The sequence below is a fragment of the Rhodotorula graminis genome (assembly GCF_001329695.1).
Source record: "Rhodotorula graminis WP1 unplaced genomic scaffold RHOBAscaffold_2, whole genome shotgun sequence".
NCBI classification, from domain to species: domain Eukaryota; kingdom Fungi; phylum Basidiomycota; class Microbotryomycetes; order Sporidiobolales; family Sporidiobolaceae; genus Rhodotorula; species Rhodotorula graminis.
The window spans coordinates 670899-692142 of record NW_017264929.1 but is presented as its reverse complement, the minus strand read 5'-3'; the positions used below and the strand labels follow the sequence as shown (position 1 = coordinate 692142).

At 68.2% G+C, this 21244-nt stretch overlaps 10 protein-coding genes across 10 annotated transcripts; 6 read left to right on the top strand and 4 right to left on the bottom strand.

The window, feature by feature from the left end:
* Positions 1-14: 14 nt before the first annotated feature.
* RHOBADRAFT_51361 (uncharacterized protein) lies at positions 15-2034 on the top strand (the record flags this gene model as incomplete). Its single annotated transcript, XM_018415798.1, has 9 exons — positions 15-86; positions 167-239; positions 305-643; positions 707-954; positions 1028-1182; positions 1252-1392; positions 1467-1590; positions 1667-1752; positions 1846-2034. 9 exons carry the CDS (start codon positions 15-17, stop codon positions 1964-1966), a joined length of 1359 nt encoding a protein of 452 aa, XP_018273566.1. The 3' UTR covers positions 1967-2034.
* RHOBADRAFT_51360 (uncharacterized protein) lies at positions 2008-4067 on the bottom strand (the record flags this gene model as incomplete). The annotated part of the gene is made up of 6 exons (XM_018415797.1): positions 2008-2725; positions 2781-2900; positions 2958-3142; positions 3213-3656; positions 3712-3784; positions 3861-4067. The coding sequence occupies 6 exons, from the start codon at positions 4065-4067 to the stop codon at positions 2051-2053; spliced, it is 1704 nt and encodes a 567-aa protein (XP_018273565.1). The 3' UTR covers positions 2008-2050.
* Positions 4068-4193: 126 nt separating this feature from the next.
* On the top strand, positions 4194-5044 carry RHOBADRAFT_51359 (uncharacterized protein; the record flags this gene model as incomplete). Its single annotated transcript, XM_018415796.1, has 2 exons — positions 4194-4712; positions 4785-5044. One exon carries the CDS (start codon positions 4194-4196, stop codon positions 4671-4673), a length of 480 nt encoding a protein of 159 aa, XP_018273564.1. The 3' UTR covers positions 4674-4712; positions 4785-5044.
* Positions 5045-5794: 750 nt separating this feature from the next.
* On the top strand, positions 5795-7362 carry RHOBADRAFT_41507 (uncharacterized protein; the record flags this gene model as incomplete). Its single annotated transcript, XM_018413899.1, has 6 exons — positions 5795-5805; positions 5942-5987; positions 6060-6093; positions 6132-6406; positions 6481-7229; positions 7296-7362. The coding sequence occupies 6 exons, from the start codon at positions 5795-5797 to the stop codon at positions 7360-7362; spliced, it is 1182 nt and encodes a 393-aa protein (XP_018273563.1).
* Positions 7363-9105: 1743 nt separating this feature from the next.
* Positions 9106-10056, bottom strand: RHOBADRAFT_51357 (uncharacterized protein; the record flags this gene model as incomplete). Its single annotated transcript, XM_018415795.1, has 4 exons — positions 9918-10056; positions 9710-9842; positions 9351-9639; positions 9106-9277 (listed from the first exon to the last, which is right to left on the bottom strand). The coding sequence occupies exons 1-4, from the start codon at positions 9978-9980 to the stop codon at positions 9106-9108; spliced, it is 657 nt and encodes a 218-aa protein (XP_018273562.1). The 5' UTR covers positions 9981-10056.
* A 231-nt stretch (positions 10057-10287) lies between these two features.
* RHOBADRAFT_41505 (uncharacterized protein) lies at positions 10288-11487 on the top strand (the record flags this gene model as incomplete). The annotated part of the gene is made up of 1 exon (XM_018413898.1): positions 10288-11487. One exon carries the CDS (start codon positions 10288-10290, stop codon positions 11485-11487), a length of 1200 nt encoding a protein of 399 aa, XP_018273561.1.
* Positions 11488-11723: 236 nt separating this feature from the next.
* RHOBADRAFT_51355 (uncharacterized protein) lies at positions 11724-13398 on the bottom strand (the record flags this gene model as incomplete). The annotated part of the gene is made up of 7 exons (XM_018415794.1): positions 11724-11822; positions 11930-12082; positions 12204-12531; positions 12610-12763; positions 12828-12909; positions 12981-13063; positions 13134-13398. 7 exons carry the CDS (start codon positions 13396-13398, stop codon positions 11724-11726), a joined length of 1164 nt encoding a protein of 387 aa, XP_018273560.1.
* A 118-nt stretch (positions 13399-13516) lies between these two features.
* Positions 13517-15072, top strand: RHOBADRAFT_51354 (uncharacterized protein). Its single transcript, XM_018415793.1, has 6 exons — positions 13517-13799; positions 13861-13946; positions 14029-14127; positions 14199-14386; positions 14456-14548; positions 14622-15072. The coding sequence occupies exons 1-6, from the start codon at positions 13522-13524 to the stop codon at positions 14997-14999; spliced, it is 1122 nt and encodes a 373-aa protein (XP_018273559.1). The 5' UTR covers positions 13517-13521; the 3' UTR covers positions 15000-15072.
* Positions 15073-15113: 41 nt separating this feature from the next.
* Positions 15114-16815, bottom strand: RHOBADRAFT_51353 (uncharacterized protein; the record flags this gene model as incomplete). The annotated part of the gene is made up of 7 exons (XM_018415792.1): positions 15114-15363; positions 15456-15782; positions 15863-16160; positions 16245-16351; positions 16427-16528; positions 16621-16630; positions 16724-16815. 7 exons carry the CDS (start codon positions 16813-16815, stop codon positions 15238-15240), a joined length of 1062 nt encoding a protein of 353 aa, XP_018273558.1. The 3' UTR covers positions 15114-15237.
* Positions 16816-17179: 364 nt separating this feature from the next.
* Positions 17180-20841, top strand: RHOBADRAFT_51352 (uncharacterized protein; the record flags this gene model as incomplete). Its single annotated transcript, XM_018415791.1, has 8 exons — positions 17180-17311; positions 17386-17457; positions 17549-18034; positions 18147-18851; positions 18969-19845; positions 19935-20188; positions 20270-20356; positions 20437-20841. 8 exons carry the CDS (start codon positions 17180-17182, stop codon positions 20839-20841), a joined length of 3018 nt encoding a protein of 1005 aa, XP_018273557.1.
* Between the last annotated feature and the right edge of the window lie 403 nt (positions 20842-21244).

Sequence of the window (21244 nt, the reverse complement as noted above, 5' to 3'; positions counted from 1 at the left end):
ACACAGCTCGAGCCATGGCAGACGACCGCTTCTCGATGGGCCTCTTCGACGCGCGCATCAAGGACCAGCGGCATCAGGTGTTCAAGGTCCGCTCCGCTCTCCCAACTCGCGCTCGCATCGCTCCTCTCTCTCTCCACCGAGTACTGACTCTCTTGCTCGCGCGCAGGTCCTCGGCATGTACTTCGTCCTCATGACGGTCGCGATCTGGGGCCTCCTCAGCCTGTTCTGGGGCAGCACCTGTGCGTCGTCGTCCTCCTCCTTCCCGCTTCCTCGCCCTCAAGCTGACCTTGCGCCCGCCCGACAGACCAGCTAGAGAGCTACTTCCCGAGCGTCAAGGTATACGTCTACGACTTTGACTCGGTCGCGACCCCGAACGCCGTCCTCGGCCCCGCCGTCGTCCGGTACCTCCAGTCGACCTTGTCGTCGCCCGTCCACCTCGGCATCATCGTGCGCGACCCGGCTGGCAAGACGTTTGACGACGTCGCGAGCGAGATCGTCGGCGAGAAGGCGTGGGGCGCCGTCGTCATCAACGCCAACGCGACGAGCAACTTTGAGGCCGCCATGGCGGGCACGGGCGGCTTGCTCGACGGCCAGTGGGCGCCCAAGGGCGCGATCAGCTTGGTCGTCGCCGGAGCGAGATGGTGTACGTCCACGATCTCGCGCTCTCGCTGCGAGCCGCACTGACCAGCCCTCGCGCCTGTCGCAGACCAGGTCGTCCTCGAGTACCTTCTCCCCTACCTGGGCATGTACGTCGAAACGCCCGTGCTCGAGGCGTCTCATCAAGCCTCGGCCTCCTTCTTGTCGACCGCAACGCCGGCGACCCTCGGCGAGTTGACGTCGGCGCAGCAAGCCGCTCTCGGCACGCCGTTCGCGTACCAGGAGGTCGACTTGCGGCCCATCCTCCCCGGTCAGTGGGCCGGCGCCGCACCTCTCGAGGCCGGCTTGATCTACTACGTGCGTCCCTCTTTCGGCCTGTCTCGTTCTGCGCGGCGGGGCCCTCACCCACGCACGCTCGAGCCCGTCACAGATCATCTTCGCCTTCCACATCGCCCTCTTCTTCTTCTTCTCGCGTCTGCCGCTGCAGGGCATGACCAAGAAGCACGGCATTAAGATCCGGTGGATCCACGTCTGCCTGCTGCGCATTGTGCCCGTCCTTTTCGCCTACTTCATCTTGTCGCTCGCGTACGTCGACTTCTCCTCGCACAGAATCTTTGCGGCCGCACGACCTGACTCGTCTTCCCTGCTCTGCAGCTACACCCTAATCAACAAGGCGTTCCTTCTCCCGACCGACGGCAACGGCTACGCCAGCTTCGGCCCTCAAGCCGGGTTCATGGTCCTGTGGATGCTCGACTGGATTGCCCTGGCGTCCCTCGGCTTGGCGATGGAGGCCATGTGCGTCTACTCTTCTCTCTCTCTCTCGCCTCCTCTCGCGCATCAGGACTGACCCTAGACTCGCGTCCCTCCAGGCTCACCCTCCTCACCCTCAAGTTCTTCCCGCTGTTCCTCATCACCTGGATCCTCAGCAACATCACGAGCTCCTTCTTTCCCGCAACCCTGGCCCCAAAGATCTTCCGTTACGGCTACATGATGGTGCGCCCACCACTCGCTCGCCTCGCCCCCTCCCTCGCGCTCGCGAAACCCTCCCTGACCCTCGTCCCTCCAACAGCCCTTCTGGCACTGCACGACGGCGACCAAGCACATCATGTGGGGCACGCGCAACCGCCTGGGCCTCAACTTTGGCGTCCTCCTCGGGTGCGGCGCCCGCCCTCCTTCGCGCTCGAGCCTCTCGGTCGACCTTCCCAAACTGACCGACTTGCCCGTCCGCCTCTCTCCCTCTCTGCGCAGGTGGTGCGGCGTGTCGCTTGTCACGATCTGCCTCTTCGAGCTCATGTGGCGGCGGATTGAGGAGAGGAAGGAGCGCCAGGAGAGCGCCAAGGACGTCGAGGGTCAGGGCGCGCACAAATAGAGCCTTCTCTCGCGCTCTTTCTCGCTGTAGACAGACTCGTTGTTGTACTCAATTCATCGTTGCACATCACAGCAATGAGAGTGACTACTTGCCGCCGAGCCAGCCCCTCCACCACGTACTGCCGCTCGCCGGCTTGGCCATCTCGACGCCCTGCATCCTCTCGACCTCGCCGTCCCGCCGCTCGTCCGCCGCCTCTCGCACAGCGACGACGCGCTCAAACATGCCCTCGAGCCCCGTCGGCTGCCTCGTGTCGGGCGGGACGAACCGCTGCCTCGCGAACGTGACGTGCTGCTGCTGCTGCTGCCCGAACGGCGAGGCTGGCGCGCTCGGCGCGACGGGCGGGAGCGGCGCCCAGTCCATGCTGCTGTCGGCGTCGCCTGCGCCGTCGCCGTCGTGGTCCATCGCCGTTGCCGCCGCCGCGCCGCCGCCGGCTGCCCGCCACGGCCGCAGGCTCAAGCTCGGCAAGCGCGCCCTCGGTGCGCTCGACGTACGCGCTCGTGGCGTACCGGCCCTGCTCGACGCGGCGGAAGGCGAGCCGGCCCTCGGGCTCGTCGGCGTCGCGGGCGGGCTCGGCGCGAGGAGGCTGCCCGGGCGCGAGAGGGACAGGTGCGCGAGAGGCTCGAGCGGGTCGGCGGCGGGGCTGAGCGGGAAGCGCGAGGTGGCCGGGGTGGAGGTGCCCGAGGCGGGCGAGGGTCGAGGGGCGAGGCGGATCGGGGTGGGCGGCTTGAGGCGGGGGAGGTACAGGGCGGACGCGAGGGCCTGCAGTTGAGAAGCGGTGAGCGACGTTCTCGAGCGACAGAGAGGCTCGACGCACGGCGATCGTGATGATGACGAGGGCGACGGCAAGTTGAGAGGCGCGTGCGGTCGAAAGGAGGCGGAACTGGAAGGCGAAGGCGGCGACGAGGCGGACGAGGTACGCCGACATCTGGACGGCCTGCGACGCGACAGAGATGTCAGTTGCACTTCATCGAGAGGCTGAGAGGAGACGCACAAGGTACAATGACCGCCCTTGCACGCTTGGGCTCCTCCCTCGAGCCCGCTCGAGCCGCGTGCGCGACCAGGTCGGGTCCCAGAAGCTCCACAGGAGCGACACGAGGGCAAGCGGTACGATAAAATGTCGTGCGCGAAGGTTGAGGTGCTCGACCGACGCGTCGGCGAAGTAGGGACCGGCGAGACCTGTCGACGCGCTCGTCAGGAAGGTTCGGGGAGGAGGAGAGGGACGTCCACGCACAGCAGCAGCAAGCACCGACGTTCCCGACGCCAGTCGCGACCCACGCCGCTCCTCGTGCCCTCCACGCCCACCCCTCGACCGTCCACCTCCAGTCATCGCTCCTCCTCTTCTCCTCGCTGACGCGCTCCTCTCGCTCCCTCGCGCGCTGGCTCTCCCTCAACCGCCACCCAAGCGCTTGCGCCTTGACGCGGTAGTCCCTCTCGCGGATCGAGTTCTCGACGGCGGGTGCGCACGACGCGCACACGAGCGGGTACCGCGCGTCGAGCGACTCGCGGTAGGTGTCGAGCGGCGGGAAGCTCGAGAGGTCCGAGTCGGGGTCGTCCGGGTCGAGTTCCGAGTCGGACGGGTACGAGGCGAGGAGGTGCAGCTGGAGGGACTGGTTGGCGAGGCACAGGCGGCAAAAGGGCGTGGTCGAGGCGGTCGCGAAGGAGGAGGGGAGGCGGTGCCGACTTGGAGAGCCTGTGGAACGAGCGAGTTAGAGCAGGCTACGGGGAGAAGGCGAGAAGGGACGGACCGCGCTTGGCGAACGATTCGTCGTTGAGGCGTGGATCGAAGAAGGCGGCGTCGTCCGACACGACCTCGCCGTTCTGCGCGGAACGGGAGGAGGAGAAGGGAAGTCAGGGCGTGCGGCATCGCTCGAGACGGACCGGCTCGTGTGCGCACCTGGTCGTGCTTTGTGATCTGGCCGCACTCGCCGCACCAGAACTCGTCCCTGGTGCCGACAGCGACTGGACCGTCGACATGTTGCGGGTTGTCGACGGCGCGGCCCTTGCCCTTGGCGAGCTGTTGGCGGGCTGATGCTGGCGGGAGGAGGTGCAGGCGTGTACTGCAGTACCAGCACTGGACGCGCTTGTTGCGCCGGAAGAGCATCGGTCGCAGGCGAGGATCCAAGAGGTTCAACGAGGGGAGACGGCGGCTCGCTCCTCCTCCCAACAGCTCATGCTTGCCTGCGTGCGACCCGCAACCCTCGCACAAGCCACTCGACTCGCCCGCACCATGGCCCACCTCACGGACCCGACCGCCCGCATCGCCCACCTCGAGCGACAGCTCGCTCATCTCCAACGCCGGCTCGCCCTCGCGCAACAACTCGTGCGCGACCGCACTGGGCTCGACTTGAGCGACATGATCGATTCGGCCGAGGCGAGCGGTGAACAGGGCGTCACGAGCGGGATCTCGGAGCGGCAGCCGGCGGCGACTCGTGCGGCACCTCCTCATCCTCCCTCCTGCGCCGTCCACCGCCTCGACGGCACCGATCCAGCGCCCTCAGCCGCCGAGAACAATGCGCCAGTCGACACGTCCGGTCCCGTCGACGTCGGCCCTTTCGTCCTGCGCGCTCTCGCCCTGCGAAAGCGGATCCACCTCGGCGAGACGAGCGAGGTCGACGGCGAGAACGAGCTGCGCGAGATGTTCGAGGGGGAGGCAGCGGCGCTGAGCGAGGAGCAGAGGGCGTCGGTCCGGCAGTGGGCGGGACTGTGAGGCGGGACGAGTGCGCGTGAGCCGGTCGAGGCAACGCAGGTCCGTTCTCCTTTCGCCTCTCGCTCTCTGCGCTGTGCGCAAGGGACTGACACCTTCTTCCTTCCCCGTCAGCGCACCTTATTCACGCCATCGGAGCACTCCTGTCAACGCTGCAAGCGCAAACACGTCGACCGGCCCTCGAGCGACGTCGGCAACCCCTCTGCGGCTTCGTCGCCGCCCGACACCGAGCCACCGCGGCCTCTCGTCGGCAGCGACGTCTCGCTCTGGTACACACGCACTCGGCAGGTCCGGTGGGACCGCCAAGGAGGAGCGAGGGGCAGAGAGAGGATGCAACGATGGTCTCTGCGCGCCGCGCGCGGCGGCCTTTTCTCTCGCGCTCTCGTTTCGCCGACTCGTTCTTGAAGCTGTGCGAGGTCGAGAGAGAGTAACCGTAAGCCCGGGCGCTGCTTGCCTGGCTGCATGCGAGCGAGACAAAGGACACGAGCCGCTCGACCAAGGCCTGGCCCTCGACGCTGAGGCGACTACCGCCGAGCGCACGCTCACGCTCCCTCCACATCGCTCTCTCTCCACCCGCACCTCGAGAGCACCTCCGCTTCCCTCTACAGCACTCTCTGTACGTCCCGACCCTTCTCCCACCCTCCCCCGTCTCGTCAGACGCTCGCACGACGCCTCGTCACACTCGCAGGCGGCCGGCCCACCGACACCGCCTCGTCCTCGCTCGCGGGCGGCTCGGCGGGCGCCGCGATGCGTTTCGAGGGCATGTCGGAGGGCTCGGAGCACTCTGAGCGGGCGCACGGCCCTGGCAAAGGCGGCGGCGAGGTGGACCGGGAGCACGCACCTCAGCGCGCTCGACCGACGGTCGACGGCGCCTCGAGGCCGCCTGCAGGACGGCGGAGCGTGCTCGGTCGGGGCATGGGACGGTGCAAGGGGTGTGCAGGGAGGCGCAGGACTTGCGCGAGCGCCCGTGAGGGACTTGTGCCCCCGAGGCCCGGTTGCTGACGCCTCTCGTACCCCCCGACTCTCGCTCGGCCACGCAGACCCTCGCGCCTTCGCTATCCTCGGCGCGCTTCTCCCCTCTTTCGAACCACCAGTCCTCCTCTCCACCCAGCTCGCAACCAGCCATGGATCTCCGGTGCGTCTCCCTCTCTCTCCTCCTCCCCCCTCCCGTTCCACCCCGCCTCCCTTCGGGTCCCGTGACTGCGCGCACCGCTCGGCACTCGGGATCGCTCGCGTCCAGCTGCTGACTCGCCTACCCATCCTCGACGCAGCGTCGGTGGCAAGTACCGCATCGGCAAGAAGATTGGCAGCGGATCGGTGCGTCCCTCCCTTCCGCCTCGCAGCTCGCGTCGCATGCACTGACTCTCCATCTGCCTCCCTTTTGCGCAGTTCGGTGCGCTCTACTCATGCAGGTGGTTCAGGTGTGCCTCAGGAGAGCCGGACTGACACCTCACCTCGCAGGCGACATCTACCTCGGCGTCAACATCATCTCGGGCGAGGAGGTCGCGATCAAGCTCGAGTCGGTCAAGGCCAAGCACCCGCAGCTCGAGTACGAGGCCAAGGTGTACAAGACGCTCGCTGGCGGCGTCGGCGTGCCGTTCGTCCGGTGGTTCGGCGTCGAGTGCGACTACAACGCCATGGTGCTCGACCTCCTCGGCCCGTCGCTCGAGGACCTGTTCAACTTCTGCAACCGCAAGTTCAGCCTCAAGACGACCCTTCTTCTCGCCGACCAGCTCGTGCGTCCTCCGCTCTCTCTCAATCGCGCCTTCCCACGACCGTCCGACTGACCCGCTCGTCGCGCCGTCGGCAGATCTCGCGCATCGAGTACATCCACTCGCGCAACTTTATCCACCGCGACATCAAGCCCGACAACTTCCTCATGGGCATCGGCAAGCGCGGCAACCAGGTCAACGTGATCGACTTTGGCCTCGCCAAGAAGTACCGCGACCCCAAGACGCACCTGCACATCCCGTACCGCGAGAACAAGAACCTGACGGGCACGGCGCGGTACACGTCGATCAACACGCACCTCGGCGTCGAGCAGTCGCGCCGCGACGACATGGAGTCGCTCGGCTACGTCCTCATGTACTTCCTGCGCGGCTCGCTCCCGTGGCAGGGCCTCAAGGCGGCGACCAAGAAGCAGAAGTACGACCGCATCATGGAGAAGAAGATGACGACCCCGACCGAGTACCTGTGCCGCGGCTTCCCCAACGAGTTCGCCATCTACCTCAACTACTGCCGGTCGCTCCGGTTCGACGACAAGCCCGACTACTCGTACCTCCGCAAGCTGTTCCGCGACCTGTTTGTCCGCGAGGGCCTCCAGTACGACTACGTGTTCGACTGGTCGGTCCAGCAGCGCGTCGACGAGGTCCAGAAGCAGCAGCAGCAGGCCGAGCAGCTCAAGCAGCAGCAGCAGGCGTCGCAGCAGCAGCAGCAGCAGCAGGGCGGCGTCGCCCCGGCCCAGGGCTCGCAGCAGCAGGCGCAGCAGCCCAAGCGCCGCGTCCTCCAGCCGGGCGAGGCCGAGGCCGCCGCCGCCGTCCCGCAGAGCGACCAGCGCATGTGCGTCGCTCGTGTCGCCTCGCTTTCCTTGCGCCTCCTCGAGACTGACTCACTCGACGCACACAGGCTCCGCTCGCAGACGCGCAACGCCCAGCAGGACTCGCGCATGCGCGCCGGCGGCGAGTGGTACTGAGCGCGTCGTCGTCGTCATCGCCCTCGAGCCCCTCTTTCCCCTCGTCGCCCTCGCGCCGGCGCACCGCCTTCCCCCTTCCCCCATTCTCTTCCCCTTACCCCGTGCGCCTCGCCTGTCTCGCTTCGCCCTCGTCCCCTTCCCCATCCCCGCACCGCCGCCGCCCAGGCCGCGCCGCCGCCGCCCGTCGAGTCGGGCGCGAGGCGCCAAGACGCTCAACTCGTCGTCGGGCGCGCGCAACGTGCACCTCGCGCCTCGGTCTCGGTCAGCAGCAGGAGGAGGGTCATCGTCGCCGTGCGTCAGAGCCCGGCGCCGAGAGGGGCGGCGTCGCCGTCGAGCAGAGGGATTCGGCCACGCCAGGGTCCGACCGCCTTTTCGTCGACCCTGCCTCGCCCTTTCCGCCTCGCCTCTCGCCTGCACCACCTCCCCCGCATCACGACCCCGTCACGACCTCGGTTTCCCCATCCCCTACCCGGCGCGCATGCTCGCGCCTCTTCCCCTCGCCGACCGACTCGCCTCGCCTAGACTCGCCGCCGCTCGCCCATCTTTTGTCGGGCAGCGTCAGTACGGCCCGTCGAGGCGTCGTCGTCGACGAGCTCGTCGCTCTCGACGTCCCGCCGCCACCACGGCGCGCTCGTGTCGCCCCAACCCCACCTCTCACTCGCCCCGTCGACCACCTCCTCCCCCTCGGTCGACGCCTTTTTCGGGCGTAGATTGCGTCCACAAGGACTCCGAAACCCCCCACCCCCTTTCCCCGGCACCTTGCACGGCGTCACTGCCGCCCAACCTCGCCTCGTCTCGCCGGCCCGCCCAGCCTGTCGGTCCCGCCACTTTTTCGCGCGCTCGCCGCGTCGCGCACCTCATTTTGTCGCGTGCGCACGTCGTCGTCGTCGTCGTCGAGGAGCAGGGACCGCTGTTGTCGGTCGGTCGGTCGGTCGGCGGCGTCGAGGAGGAGGCGGACCGCGCGCGCCACGAGCTCGAGCTCGTGTTCTCGCTCCTAGCGCCCGTGCCGCATCGCGCCTCACTCGTCGCCGTCGTCGTCGTCGTCCACCATCACGAGGCCTGTTTTTCCACTTTTGTGGCCTCGGGTACGGTCGACGGCGAGTCGGCGGTGGCGGCGTCGGCGTCGGCGTCGTCGAGTCGAGGCTCGAGCGCGGCTCGACGAGACGACGACGGGCGCGCACTCGTCGCGCCTCGGTCCGACTACGCCTCTCGACCCTCGCCTGCCACCACCACCACCATCACCCCGCCGCACTCTCCCCCTTCCGCACCCCTAATTTGACGAGAGCTCGTCCGAGCCAAGCCCGCGCTTGTTACGACGACGACCCTCTCCTCTCTCTCTCTCTCGCCCTCGCCCTCCCTCTCTCGCCAAGCCCGTCCCGGCGTCGACCGTCTACTCGACCTCACCCTCGGGAACGGCCCGTGCACCCCTCGTCGCGCATTTTTCAGCGGCGCCTCGGTGTGCGGCTCGTCGAGGAGCAGAGTGGGAGCATGGAGGAGCAAGAGGCAGAGGAGGAGGAGGAGCAGGAGCGAGGAGGAGCGAGGAGGAGCACGTGTGGTCGTCGTCGGCGGGCTTGTTTTCCTGTTTTTTTTTTCTCGGCGTGTTTTGCTGCCATTGTTACCATCTCTCACCTCCCTGTCTCTCTCTGTGCGTCGCTCGAGAGCATGAGAGAGCGATAGAGAGTACAACAGGGCGAGCTACAACAGGAGGGACCTCTCTCGACGACCGCGCTCGACGACGGACGCTCACTTTGCCGCCCTCGCCTTGGCCTTGGCCTTGCCCGCCGCACCCGCATCTGCGGCGGCGCCCTTCTGCGCGATGAGCGTGTTGAGCGTGTGCTGGCGGATGGTGGCGAACGGCGATTTGGCAAATTGCTCGTTTTTGATGATGGCGGGGAGGCGCGCCGACTCGGCGGTGCTGCGGCGGGCGAGGGGAGGGAGAGGGTCAGGGTGGCTGAGAGGGACAGGCAGAGGAGAGAGACGAGACGCACAGGACGCGCTGCCGCTTCTTGGCCGTGAGCTTTTCCTTGCCCTTGCCGGCCTTGCCCTTGGCCTTGCCACCCTGCACCTCGTGCGCCTCGTCGCCCATCTCGTACTCCTCGCCGTCGTCCCTATCGTCGTCTGCCGCCGAGCCCTCACCGCCGCCGCCTGCGCCGTCGAGGTCGGGCAGGACGGCCTCGACCTCTGCGAGCGACGCGACGAGGTTGTTGGCCGGCTGGGCGTGGCGGCGCAGGCGGCGGGCGTGCGATTTCGAGTAGGGCGTCGTGCTGGCGGCGACCTCTGTCGGGGCGGCAGAGGGCAGGATGAGCTCGTGCCCGAGGAGAGCAAGAGAATGAGGAGGAGGACGCACTGTCGAGGAGCTCCTTGCGGCGGTTGTAGGCCTTTTGGGCCTTTGTCTGCTTGTGCGGTTGCGGGTCGGCCTCGTCGGGGTGTTGTGGTTCGGCTGGAGGAGGGGAGCGCAGAGCGGCGGCGGCCTTGACGGCCTGCAGGGAGCGAGAGTTGGCTCATCAGTTGGGAGGTCGGGGAGGGGGAGAAGGAGGGGGAGGGAGGAGACGGACGGCGATGGGGGCCATTTCCTCTGTCGACATCATGTACGAGTCTGCGAGGTCGTCTGGAGCCATGGCGTGGGCTGCTTGTGCGGGTTTGGCAGCTCGAGCATGGCCGGGGAGCGAGGTGCGTTGGCGAGTTGGGCGGGGCTGCGAGCGCGGGCGAGGGGGTGGGGGTCAGGGCGGAGCTTTGAGGTGCGGTGGAGAGAGAGCGGTGCTCACCATGGCAGCTGGTGCGGGAGAGAGAGCTGGAAGGGCGAGAGTTAGTTGGACGAGGCGATGAAGATGGAGAGAGCTCACTGTCCTCTGCCTCTCTCTCTCTCGCGGTTCAGCACACGCACACATGTGACGACAGCACACACAGAGCACCACCACCCGAGCCATGGACCCGGCCACCCTGTCGGACACCATCTCGTCGTCGACCGCCCTCTCGCTCGTCCACCAAGTCGCCCACTCTTCCGCGCCCATCTCGACCTTTGCCTCGCGCCTCGACGCCCTCCTCGACCAGGCCAACCTCCCACTCCGACGAGGCGACATCGTCGAGCTCCAGGGGCTCCCCGGCTCGGCCAAGTCGTCCCTCCTCGCCCACCTCGCCGCAACCGCCCTCCTGCCGCGCACCGCCCACGTCCGCATCGCCGACCACGTCCTCGCCGTCCCCGTCGGCGGCAACCACAAACACGTCGCCTGGGTCGACTGCTCGCCGCGCGCCGCCCGCCTCGACACCCTCGACCGCCTCGCCCGCCTCGTCCGCCACCACCTCGACCTCGCCATCCGCCGCTACCGTGCCCCGCGAGGCATCGGCGCACCCCGCGATGCCGAACTCGACGCCCTCGTCGACGAGTGCATGGCGCGCTTGACCGTCGCGAGCCCGACCGGCACGGTACAGCTCGCGGCGACCCTGCGCGCCCTCCCCCGCTGGGCCCTCTCCGACGACGGCGATGGCCCGCACGACGAGCTCGCGTACGTCATCGTCGACGGCATGAGCGAGTTTGCCTGGGCCGACCAGCATGCCGCCACCTCGACGCCCTCGTCATCGGCCCACGCGCCCCGCCGCCCGCTGCGCCTCGTCGTCGACGCGCTCGCGCACCTGCGCGCGACGCTCGCGCCCGTCGTGTGGGTCTCGCAGTGGGTCTTTCGCCCCGAGGCGACGCTCGCGCAAAAGTCGCAGGAGGGCCTCCCGTTCTACGCCGGCCACTACCCGTCGTCGCTGTGGCCCTCGATCCTCTCGTCCCCCCTCCCTCCTCCTCCTCCTCCTCCTCCTTCCTCGTCGACCGCCACCAACCCGCTCGCGCCCCGCCCGGGCGCCCTCCTCCCCATCTCGCTCGCCCTGCACCTCACGCTGCACCCCTCGCCGACCCCGCCGCTGCGCCGCGGCACCCCGCTCGCGCTCCTCCTGTCCGAGCAGCGCCGGCGCGTCCGCGTCCGCGAGCGGGCCCAGTCCGCCGTGGGACAGAGCAGCTGGGGGACGGCGCTCGGCGGGGTTGGCGGGACGGAGGGCGTCAGGGTCGTCGTGAGGAGGCCGGGTGGGACAGAGGTTGGCAGCTTTGACGTCGAGGTGTGGGAGAGGGAGGTCGTGACGTAGCGGGCGGGACTGCAAACGGCTCGAGTCGAGGAACCCGGCCCGGCGACGAGCGGGCGCGAGAAGAGAGAGCGAGGTGTGCGAGAGGCTCGTGCGGCGCTTGAGGACTCAATCTCTCTTTCTCTCTCAGCAGCGCAAGCCTCTCACACTCGCTCCAGCTCTGCTCGATGCGATAAAGACGCACTGCACTGCTGTCACTCGGACACCGCCGCACGGGCCCCGCTCCCTCGCTCGCGCGCTCAGTGCCGCTCGAGCCAGTCCAGCATGGCGCCGAGCACGCTCTGCCGCCTCGCATCGTCGGCCTCGTCCCTCCCCTTGCGCAGCAAAATGTGCTCGTACTGCGCGCGCGCTCGGAACAAGTGAGCCGTCGTCCCTCCTCGTTTTGCCTCGTCGAAGAGAGAGAGAGAGAGAAAGCGCGGGCGTCTCGGGGGGCGCGAGGACGCACCTCGGGGAAGAGCCTGAGCTCCTTGTCGGTGCTCTCGGCGAGGCGGTGCAGGTCCTCGGAGCCGTGCGGCGACGTGACGCGGTCGCCCGTGCCGTGGCAGACGAGGAACGGGACGCGCAGGTGCGACTGCGCGGCCGAGAGGGCGAGGATGCCCTGCGAGCGAGGGCGACAGGGAGAGAGAGAGGGTCAGTGACGTGCACGTCGTGCGAGAGCGTGCGGGCCCCGAGACGACGCTGGAGGAAGGAGAGAGAGAGACTCGCGCCGACGGACGGACCTGGAGGATGGCCAACCCAGTCGCGATGCGCAGCTTGCCGTGGTACGTCTGCGGGTCGCGGTTGAACACCTCCTCGACCTCGGGGTCCTCCGAGTTCTTGCCCTTGTTGGCGCTCGCGAGCGGGAGTGGGCCCGCGACGCTCGCGAGTGCGCGCCCGACGAGCTCGACGAGGTACGACGGGCGCGAGGAGGGAGAGATGGCGAGCATCGGGCACAGGAAGATGCCGCCGGTGATGGTTGGGCGGAACGAGGTGGAGGCGCGAGAGGGCGAGGGTGAGGAGGAGGACGAGGACGAGGGGAGCGACGTGTCGCGCGAGGTGCCGTACTTGCTGCGAGGAGAGCGAGGACTCTAGCTCGTCAGTCTCGCTCCCGGGCGCCTGGGAGAAAGGGGAAACGGAGAGACGCACAGGCACGTCAAGGCGGCCGTGAACCCGCCGAGCGACTGGCCGGCGACAAAGACCTTGCGCTGCGGCGCCTGGGTTGCGGCGCCGCTCGGGCCGTCGCGCACGAGCTCGTAGTCGTGCAGGGCGACGTCCTTGATGACCTCGTACACGGCGTCGGCTGCGAGCGAGGGCGCGAGCTCGTTAGCGTGTGTGTGGGCGTGCTGGAGCGAGGAGGGACGCACCGAGGGCGTCCATCGAGGGGCAGTAGACGTGGATGCCGGTCGAGCGGCCGTGTCCGGGCAGGTCAGGCACGATGACGCGGTACTGGTGGACGTAGAGGTGCGTCAGTCGAGGTCTGGCTGGGTCGAGGAGACGAGGAGAAAGAGGGGACGGACGCCGGCGTCGAGGAACTTGTCGGCGTGCATGGCAAACTTGCCGCCAAAGTCGTTGATGCCATGGACAAAGACGAGGTCGCTGTCTGTCGGTAGGTTCGAGGTGGTGGTCGGTGCACGGACAGGGCAGAAAGGGAGAGAGCGGGAGGGACGGACGGCGTTCGGGTGCGCCTCGGGTGGGCTCCCACACCTGGTACGCGACCCAGTCGGTCTTGCTGCCGGCGAGGTGGACCTTGCCGTCACGATGCGAGTGCGACTGGCGTACGCGGTGCTCGTCTGGTGCGCGAGGGAGGGCTTGGCGGCCCCAGGTCGGGTCATTGTCGGGCGGGTGGTGGAGGAGCTGAGCGGCGAGCGAGTGGGTGTCGCTCGGCGCGGGGATGGAGAAGTAGGCAACGTGTTGTGGTGGCGGGACCCAGACCATGGCAGCAAGGGCGGCAGCGGTAGCGAGCGAGAGTGAGCAGAGATCGGGAGGAGGCGGTGCCCGCTTCATCAGCTCGTCCTCCTCCACCTCGACCTGCTCACTCGCTGAGCACCACCACGGGCCATGGCTGCACCCCAGCCAGCCATCTTTGGCACCCCGGCACTCGATCAAGCCGTCGCAGGCGTCACGGCCGGCATCGTCTCGACCTTCGCCCTCCAACCCCTCGACCTCCTCAAGGTCCAGCTCCAGGTCTCGACCGCCGCAAAGACCCGCTCGCCATGGTCCAACATCCACTGGGGACTCCGCGAGATCGTCCGCACGGGAGGCGCCAGGGCCCTGTACCGCGGCTTGACCCCGAACCTCGTCGGCAACGCCTCGAGCTGGGGTTCCTACTTCCTCTGGTCCGTCCTGTTCCTTTCCCGCCGCAGAATACGCCTCCCTGACCCTCTCCGCACCCCGCAGGTACACGATGCTCAAGGCCCGCATGGACGGCGGCAAGGACCACAAGCTGAGCGCCGGCCAGCACCTCCTCGCGTCGGCCTCGTCCGGTCCGTCCTGCCCCTCTCTCTCTGCCACCAGACCCTCCCCGAGACACTCCTGACCGAGCCGAACCCCCCGTCGCACGCGCAGGCATCATCACGGCCGTCCTCACCAACCCGATCTGGGTCGTCAAGACGCGCATGTTCACGACCGCGGCCGGCCAGGACAAGGCCTACCGCGGCGTCACTCGTGCGTCACACACTCTCTCCTCGTCATCACTCGCCGCCACACTCCCTGACAGCTCGACCGCCCGCTCGCAGACGGCCTCGCGACGCTCGCGCGGGAAGAGGGCCTGCGCGGCATGTCCAAGGGCTTGACGCTCGCCATCGTCGGCGTCTCGAACGGCGCCATCCAGTTCATGGCCTACGAGGAGATGAAGAAGCGCCGCGTCGAGGTCCGGCGAAAGCGGCTCGGCGACGGCGCGAGCGACGAGGAGGTCAAGACGCTTGTGCGCTCTCTCTTTCTCTCTCTGTCTCACTGCGAGAGCGCCGTCCCTGACATTTCGTCCTCGACACAGAGCAACCTCGAGTACATCCTCATGTCGGGCTCGGCCAAGCTCGTCGCGATCGCCATCACGTACCCGTACCAGGTCGTTCGCTCGCGGATACAGGTGCGCTCCTCTTCTCCCTTCCCCCCGCTCTCTCTCTCCCTTGTAGCCCTGACTCGAGCCGTCACGCACGCAGTACCAACCCGGCGTGTCGACGTTGCCGACGATCGCGCACGCGGCGTCTCCACCACGACCTCGACCAGCCGCCGCACCTCCTCCCCTCTCATCCGCCTCGTCCCGCACCGCGCCTCTCCCTCCTCCTCCACCTCATCCCCCTTCCTCCTCTCCCACGACCATCGCCCCCTACCGCTCGATCCCAGACGTCCTGCGCCGCACGTACGCCGCCGAAGGGCTCGGCGGCTTCTACAAAGGGATCGCGACCAACGCCGTCCGGATCCTGCCCGGGACGTGCGTCACGTTTGTCGTGTACGAGCAGACGAGCAGGTTCTTGAGCAGGTGGGCCGGCAGGAGGGACGCGGCGAAGAGGAGGAGGGACGGCGGCGAGGTGGGATGAGCGAGCGCGAGGGGTCCGTGCAGTAGACGGGGAGGAGAGCGGGACTATAGAGCGCTCTCTTCTCTTTCTCTCTCTCTCTCTTTCACGAGGTGCACGAGAGTACACGCGAGACGAGAGAGTGTAAAAGCTGCGCTGCAGCGTCGTCCTCAAGCACCTGTACAAGCTGCGCCTCGTCCCCCTCGTGCCTCGCTCGCTCGCTCCTCCTCCTCCCAACCAACCCACGTCTGCCCCACGCTCCTCACGCCTTGGGCACGACAAAGAGCTCGGGCTTCATGCCGAGCTTGCACAGGCGCGCGACGAGGCCGCCGAGCTGGACGACGGTCGACACGCCCTCGAGGATGCGCATGTGGGCAAAGCCGATCTCCTGCGGGCGGGGCGGGAGGCGAAGGGACGTGTCAGGGAAGGTGCTCGACAGACGAGAGGGAGAGGCAGAGAGAGAGAGACACGGCGACGGACCCGGATAAACTCGAGCTTGACGTACTCGTGCAGGCCGTCCATGTTCTTGACGACGCGAAACAGGGTCGTGACAATGTCGACGGCCGAGTAGCCCTTGTCCCACAGCTCGCCGAGCGCGTCCATGGCCGGGTCGACGCGGCCCTTTGCGCAGTCCTTGATGAGGGCCTGCACCTTGACCGGGTGCGGCTGGTCGCACACCTTGAAGACCTCGTCGGCGCCGACAAAGCTGAAGCCCGAAAACGTCGACTGGAGGTTGTTGACCGCCTGGCGCATGTCGCCCTCGGACGTAAAGACGAGCGCCGTGAGGCCGCCCTCGTTGTACGGCACCTGCGTACGCGCACACGCAAGGCCGGGTCAGTCACGTGCGCCTCGTCGAGCCGCGAGGAGGAGGAGGAGAGTGGGCGCACCTTTTCGAGCTCGCAGATCTCCATGAGGCGCTTGAGGAGCTCCTTGTCGCTCAGGCGCGCGTACCGCAGGATGGCGCACCGCGACTGGATCGGCTCGATGATCTTGTTGCTCTGGTTGCACGCGAGCGCGAACCTGGTCGTGTTGCTGTACAGCTCCATGGTGCGGCGCAGGGCCTGCTGCGCGCCCGTCGTCATCGAGTCGGCCTCGTCGAGGATGATGAGCTTGTGGCGCCCGATGGGGAGCGTCACCTTCTTCTGCGCAAACGTCTTGATGCGGTTGCGCACGACGTCGATGCCGCTGCGGACACGTGTCGAGCGTCAGGCTTGGGCTCAGGGAGAGAGTGGGCGCGAACGAGGAGGGAGGAGAGCGAGGGGCGCTTACCGCTCATCGGACGCGTTGAGCTCGAGGACACCCTCCTTGTAGTTGTCGCCGAGCAGGGCCCTCGCGAGGGCGAGGATGCTCGTCGTCTTGCCGATTCCGGGCGAACCCTGCGAGGTGGGCGACGAGGGAGGGAAGGGTCAGGGCGCGAGTTTGGACGAGGTGGTGGGTGCGAGGGTGCGCACCGAGATGATGATGTGGGGGCAGTTGCCGTCGCGGGCGATGACCTTGAGGCGCTCGATGGTCTCGGTGTTGCCGACAATGTCGTCGAGGGTGCGGGGGCGGTGCTGTGGACGGGCGGACGAGGGATGGAACGAGGTGGGGAGGAGGGGCGAGTTCAGCGGTGGTGCGGCAGGCTGCGGTGGGTGGCAGGGCGCACCTTCTCGACCCTGTGGTGGGAGGTATAGGTCAGGCTTTGGTGCGTGAGGGGCGGCCACAGTGGACGCGATGCGACGCGAGGAGAGACGAGGACGAGGACGGACCAGGGGAGCTCGAAAGCGACTGGGGCGTCGTCCTCCTTGGCCTTGCCCTTGGCTGCAGAGCTGGTCGACTGGAACGGGAGCGTGGCAGACATGGCTCGGCGTGAGGGTCGAGCGGGTCGAGGTGAGAGATGAGAGGGACGAGGAGGACCCAGACTGTGTCCTTCCCTCCGCCCTCGACGACCAGGGCTGCGAGCAGAGCCCACCCGCCGAGCTCACGACCTACCCACACGCACCCACTGTGCCCGCCAGCGAGCCTCGAGCCACTCGTCACCTCGCCCCGTTCCATCCCCATCTCTCTCGACTCTGGCGCCCACTCTGGCCTCGCTAGTCGCCCTCGCCAGCTGGGACTCGGTCTTCTGGCTCGCACACACCCTCACCTCGGCCGCAGTCCTCTGGCGCGCCTTCCGCCGCTCCCTCCCCGCCGCCAACAACAACCTCGACTCGCCCGACTCGACCATGTCGCAGGCCACCACCGCCAGCAACGCCCCTGATCCTGGCGCCCCCTACGCCCAGCCGAGCTCGACCTACCCCGAGGACGTCGTCCAGCTGTACCACCCGGACGGCCGCACCTCGCAAGCTGTCGTGACTGTCCGTCCCCTCTCTCTCTCTCTCTCTTGGTACGGCCCATAGCTGACTCTGAACCCTTCGCGTACGCCCCGCAGCGCTGCTGGGCAGATGAGCAAGCCCCAGAGACGGTGACCGAGGCCGCACGCTTGGGCATCCCGTTCACGCCGGTGCGTCTCGATCGCTCTCTCTCTCTGTCTCGCTCTCTCACCCTCTCTCTGTGTCTCTCGAGGTCGCGCTCACCGGTGTCTACCCCCGCAGCTCGCGCCGGGCCGTCTCGAGGTCCTCCACCCCGACGGCACCAAGAGCGAGGTCATCGAGGCCGACGTCGCCGTCGTCGACAAGGGCTTCCTCCGTGGCGACATCGTCCGCGCCCGCAGCACGCCCTCGACGCTCCACAAGAAGCGCCAGGCCGGCCAGATCGTCGACCTCAAGACCGAGGTCCAGCTGCAGCGCGTCCTCGACGGCGAGGTCCTCCCCGGCTGGCACGACACGTCGCTCCTGCGCGCCGCGAGCCGCATCGCGCGCGGCGACCACGTCGTCGAGCCGACGAGCGACTGGGTCGGCGTCGTCGAGGACGTGTTCGAGATGGCCCTCATCGAGGCCGGCAACGGCGTCGTGCGCCGCGTGTGCGACAGCGGCGCCACCCTCACGGTCGGCAGCGGCACCGACGCCATCAAGGCCATGCTCGAAGAGCGAGGCGAGGGCGCCATCGCCCAGTTCCTCGCTGCGGCCGACCTCAAGCAGGTGCGTCTCGTCGTCCTCGTCGCCTTTGCCCCTCCCCTCCCTCGCTCGCGCGTGTGCCGCCCTCTCGCTCTGCGCAGACGTGCTCACCTTGCCTCGTGCGCCGCTCTCGCAGATCCTCGACGTCAAGCAGTGCATGGTCGCCGTCAACTGGCTGTGCCGCAACCAGCAGGCATCGTCCGACTCGTGGGACCGCCCCAAGCGGTACTGGGTCGACATCGACCAGCTCGTCCTCGTCCACTCGACCATCGACCACCTGCACACGATCTTCGACAAGGTCGTGTTCCGCGACCCGTCGCTGTTCCCGGCTCAGCCGTCCCGGTGGCGCGACAGCTACCCGGACGGCCACCGCGTCCTCGCCATCACGGCGACCCGCACCGAGGCGACCGTCCTGTGGCAAGACGGCACGAGGACGACTGGGCCGACGCCCTCGCTCGAGCAGTACCCGGCCATCGACGAGGACATGGACGTATTTCCGGGCGACGTCGGCCTCTTCTCGGGCGTGTCGCCGCCGCGCATCGGCGTCGTCCAGAGCAACGACGCGCGCCGACGCACGATAAAGCTGCGGTACCTGTCGGCGCGCGCCGAGCCCCTGTCGAGCAACGGCGACGGCGCCGAGGAGGAGGAGGAGACGGTCTCGGGCCTCGAGTTTGACCCGCACGGTCCTCCGCCAGACGCGTTCGGCGTGCGCAGGGGCGACCGGGTCCTCATCACGCGCGAGGGTGTCGACAACGGCGCGACGGTCCCGGCCGTGCCCAAGCTTGGCGAGAGCGAGGTCGCCGCCGGGTTGATGCCGAGCGGGGACGAGCTGCGCGTCGAGGTGCGTCGCCGAGGAGGGGCCTCGTTGCCTCTTCTTCTCTCTCTCTCTCTCTCTCTCCCTCGTACCCCTTTCCCGTCGGCCTGTGTACTGACATGTCGTCCCGCCTCGCGCCCGCAGCTGTCGACCCTCGGCCTCACCTACTGCCAGACCCTCCCCGACACGTTCGCCCCGCCCCAGATCCAGGAGGGCCCCGACGCGCTCGCCGCCTATACGTGGTACGGCGAGGTGTGGGACCTCCTCCTTGACGGTCGGGCCCTCGTCCGCCTCCCGGACGGCGACAAGCAGGCGTTCCCCGTCTACCGCATTGTCCAGCTCGACGACGGCCTCGACCCCGAGGGCGACCTCGGCGCCGCGCTCGACGGCGAGGACGACGCCATGTCGACCGACGGCGAGTCGGGCAGCGAGTCGGACGGGAGCTGGATGACCGAGGACGGCGACGCCGTCATGTCGGGCGCAGAGGGCGACGACCTCGAGGGCGTCGTCGACGCCGTCATGGAGGACGACTCGCAGGACGAGGACTACGAGACGGAGGAGGAGGGCGCAGAGCGGGACGTGCCGAGGCGCAGCGGGAGGAGGAAGGGGAGGACGGGCGACGACGGCGACGTCAAGGGCTGGGCCGACGACGACGACGAGCAGCTCGAGGCCGCCTCTTCCACCGCACCCGTCGGCGTCGACAGCAGCGCAGCACCTACTTCCGCCGCCGCACCCGAACCCTCCTCCACCGCCGCCGCCACCTCCCCCTCTTCCTCTGCCGCGACCGCCCCCGCCCCCGCACCCGCACCCACCTCGACCGCGCCCGCACCTACGCCAGCCGTCACGTCCGTCTCGATGCCGGCCGAGGTCGAAGAGGACTTTGCCGACTGGAGCCGGTTCGAGGTGCTCGAGGAGGCGCCGCTCGACCACCACTACATCGGCGAGCCGGTCCAGGTCCCGGGCAAGGCGTTCATGAGCCGCATGCGCAAGGAGCACAAGGTCCTCGCGAGCTCTCTACCTCGTGCGTCCCCTCGTTCCCCTTTCATCGTCTCTCTCGGCCGCGCCGGCTCGAGCGCGAGACACTGACCCTCGTCGAGCCCGCCCGAGCAGCCAACATCCTCGTGCGCGCCTACGAGAACCGCCTCGACCTCTTGCGATGCCTCATCATCGGTCCGCTCGACACGCCGTTCCAGAACGCGCCCTTCCTGTTCGACGTGTTCCTCCCGCCGTCCAAGTTCCCGCAGGACCCGCCGCAGGTCTTCTTCCACGCGTGGGCGAGCGGCAACCGCGTCAGCCCTAACCTGTACGTCGAGGGCAAGGTGTGTCTGAGCTTGCTCGGGACGTGGAGCGGCGACAAGGACGAGGTGCGTCGGCCCTCGTTTCCCTTTCCCTCTCCCTCGCCGTCGAGATCCTCCCCGACTGACCTCTTCGGCAACCTCTCGCAGAACTGGAGCGCCGCCAAGAGCTCGATCCTGCAGATCTTCATCTCGATCCAGGGCCTCATCATGGTCGAGCACCCGTACTTCACCGAGGTCCGCCCTCTTCCTCCTCCTTCTCTCGTCGTTGCAAGCTGGCCCGAGACTGACTCGTCCCCCTCGTTCGCGACGTACAGCCTGGCTTCGAGAAGCAGATGGGCACGCCCGAGGCGACCGCCGCCTCGGAGCTGTACAACGAGCGCACGCTCGTCCTCACGCGAGCCTACGTCAAGCGCGCGTGCGAGTACCCGCCGTCGTCGTTTGCGCGCGAGATCGCCGCCTACTTCTTCACGGGCCTGCCCGGGCAGCAAGGCGGCGCGCTGGCGGCCATCATCGAGCAGAGCAAGCAGCTGCTCGACGAGAGCGAGCGGTGGCACGCTCGCAACGACGGCGACGGCGACGGCGACGAGGTCAAGCCGCCGCAGAGCGCCGTCGTGCCGTCGCAGAGGGTCCTGACCGAGGGCGCGGGCCTGTCGCTGCGGCGCACGGTCAAGGCGCTCGAGGAACTCGTCAAGCGCGGGCCCAAGGTGGACGAGGCGTGACGGGGCTGAGGGTGGACGGTCTCGAGTCGGCCTAGATTTGCTGTGTACGTCCTGCGCATTGCAACCCATCGTTCTCGACGTCCAGCGAGAGCTCGCTCGGGCCTCGGCGCGTGTCGGCGTCGTCGAGAGGAACGAATTGTCGAGTGTCGGCTCTTGCGCTCTCGGTCGTGGCTGAGCTCGCCCGTGACTGTATCGCATGCTGCTTGAGCTGGCCCTCTCTCAGCTCTCCGCGACGAGGAGGAGCGAGGTCGGATTGCCGGCCGGCGCACTCAGAGCAATTGCCCGAGGACTTCGCTTCGCTCTCCTCCACCAAGCCTGCCCGCTCAACGCTGAGCCTCGCCGCGACTCGAGCACCACCACACGCCATGCTCCGCTCTGCAGCAGCACGCGCACCTCGTTGCCG

What these genes read in the sequence shown, in the direction of transcription:
- RHOBADRAFT_51354 (XM_018415793.1), top strand. Translation starts at nt 13,522, where the DNA reads ATGGCTGCACCCCAGCCAGCCATCTTTGGCACCCCGGCACTCGATCAA. An exon ending in TGGGGTTCCTACTTCCTCTG is followed by an intron (nt 13,800 to 13,860) that starts GTCCGTCCTGTT and finishes CGCACCCCGCAG; the next exon opens with GTACACGATGCTCAAGGCCC. An exon ending in ACGAGGAGGTCAAGACGCTT is followed by an intron (nt 14,387 to 14,455) that starts GTGCGCTCTCTC and finishes TCCTCGACACAG; the next exon opens with AGCAACCTCGAGTACATCCT.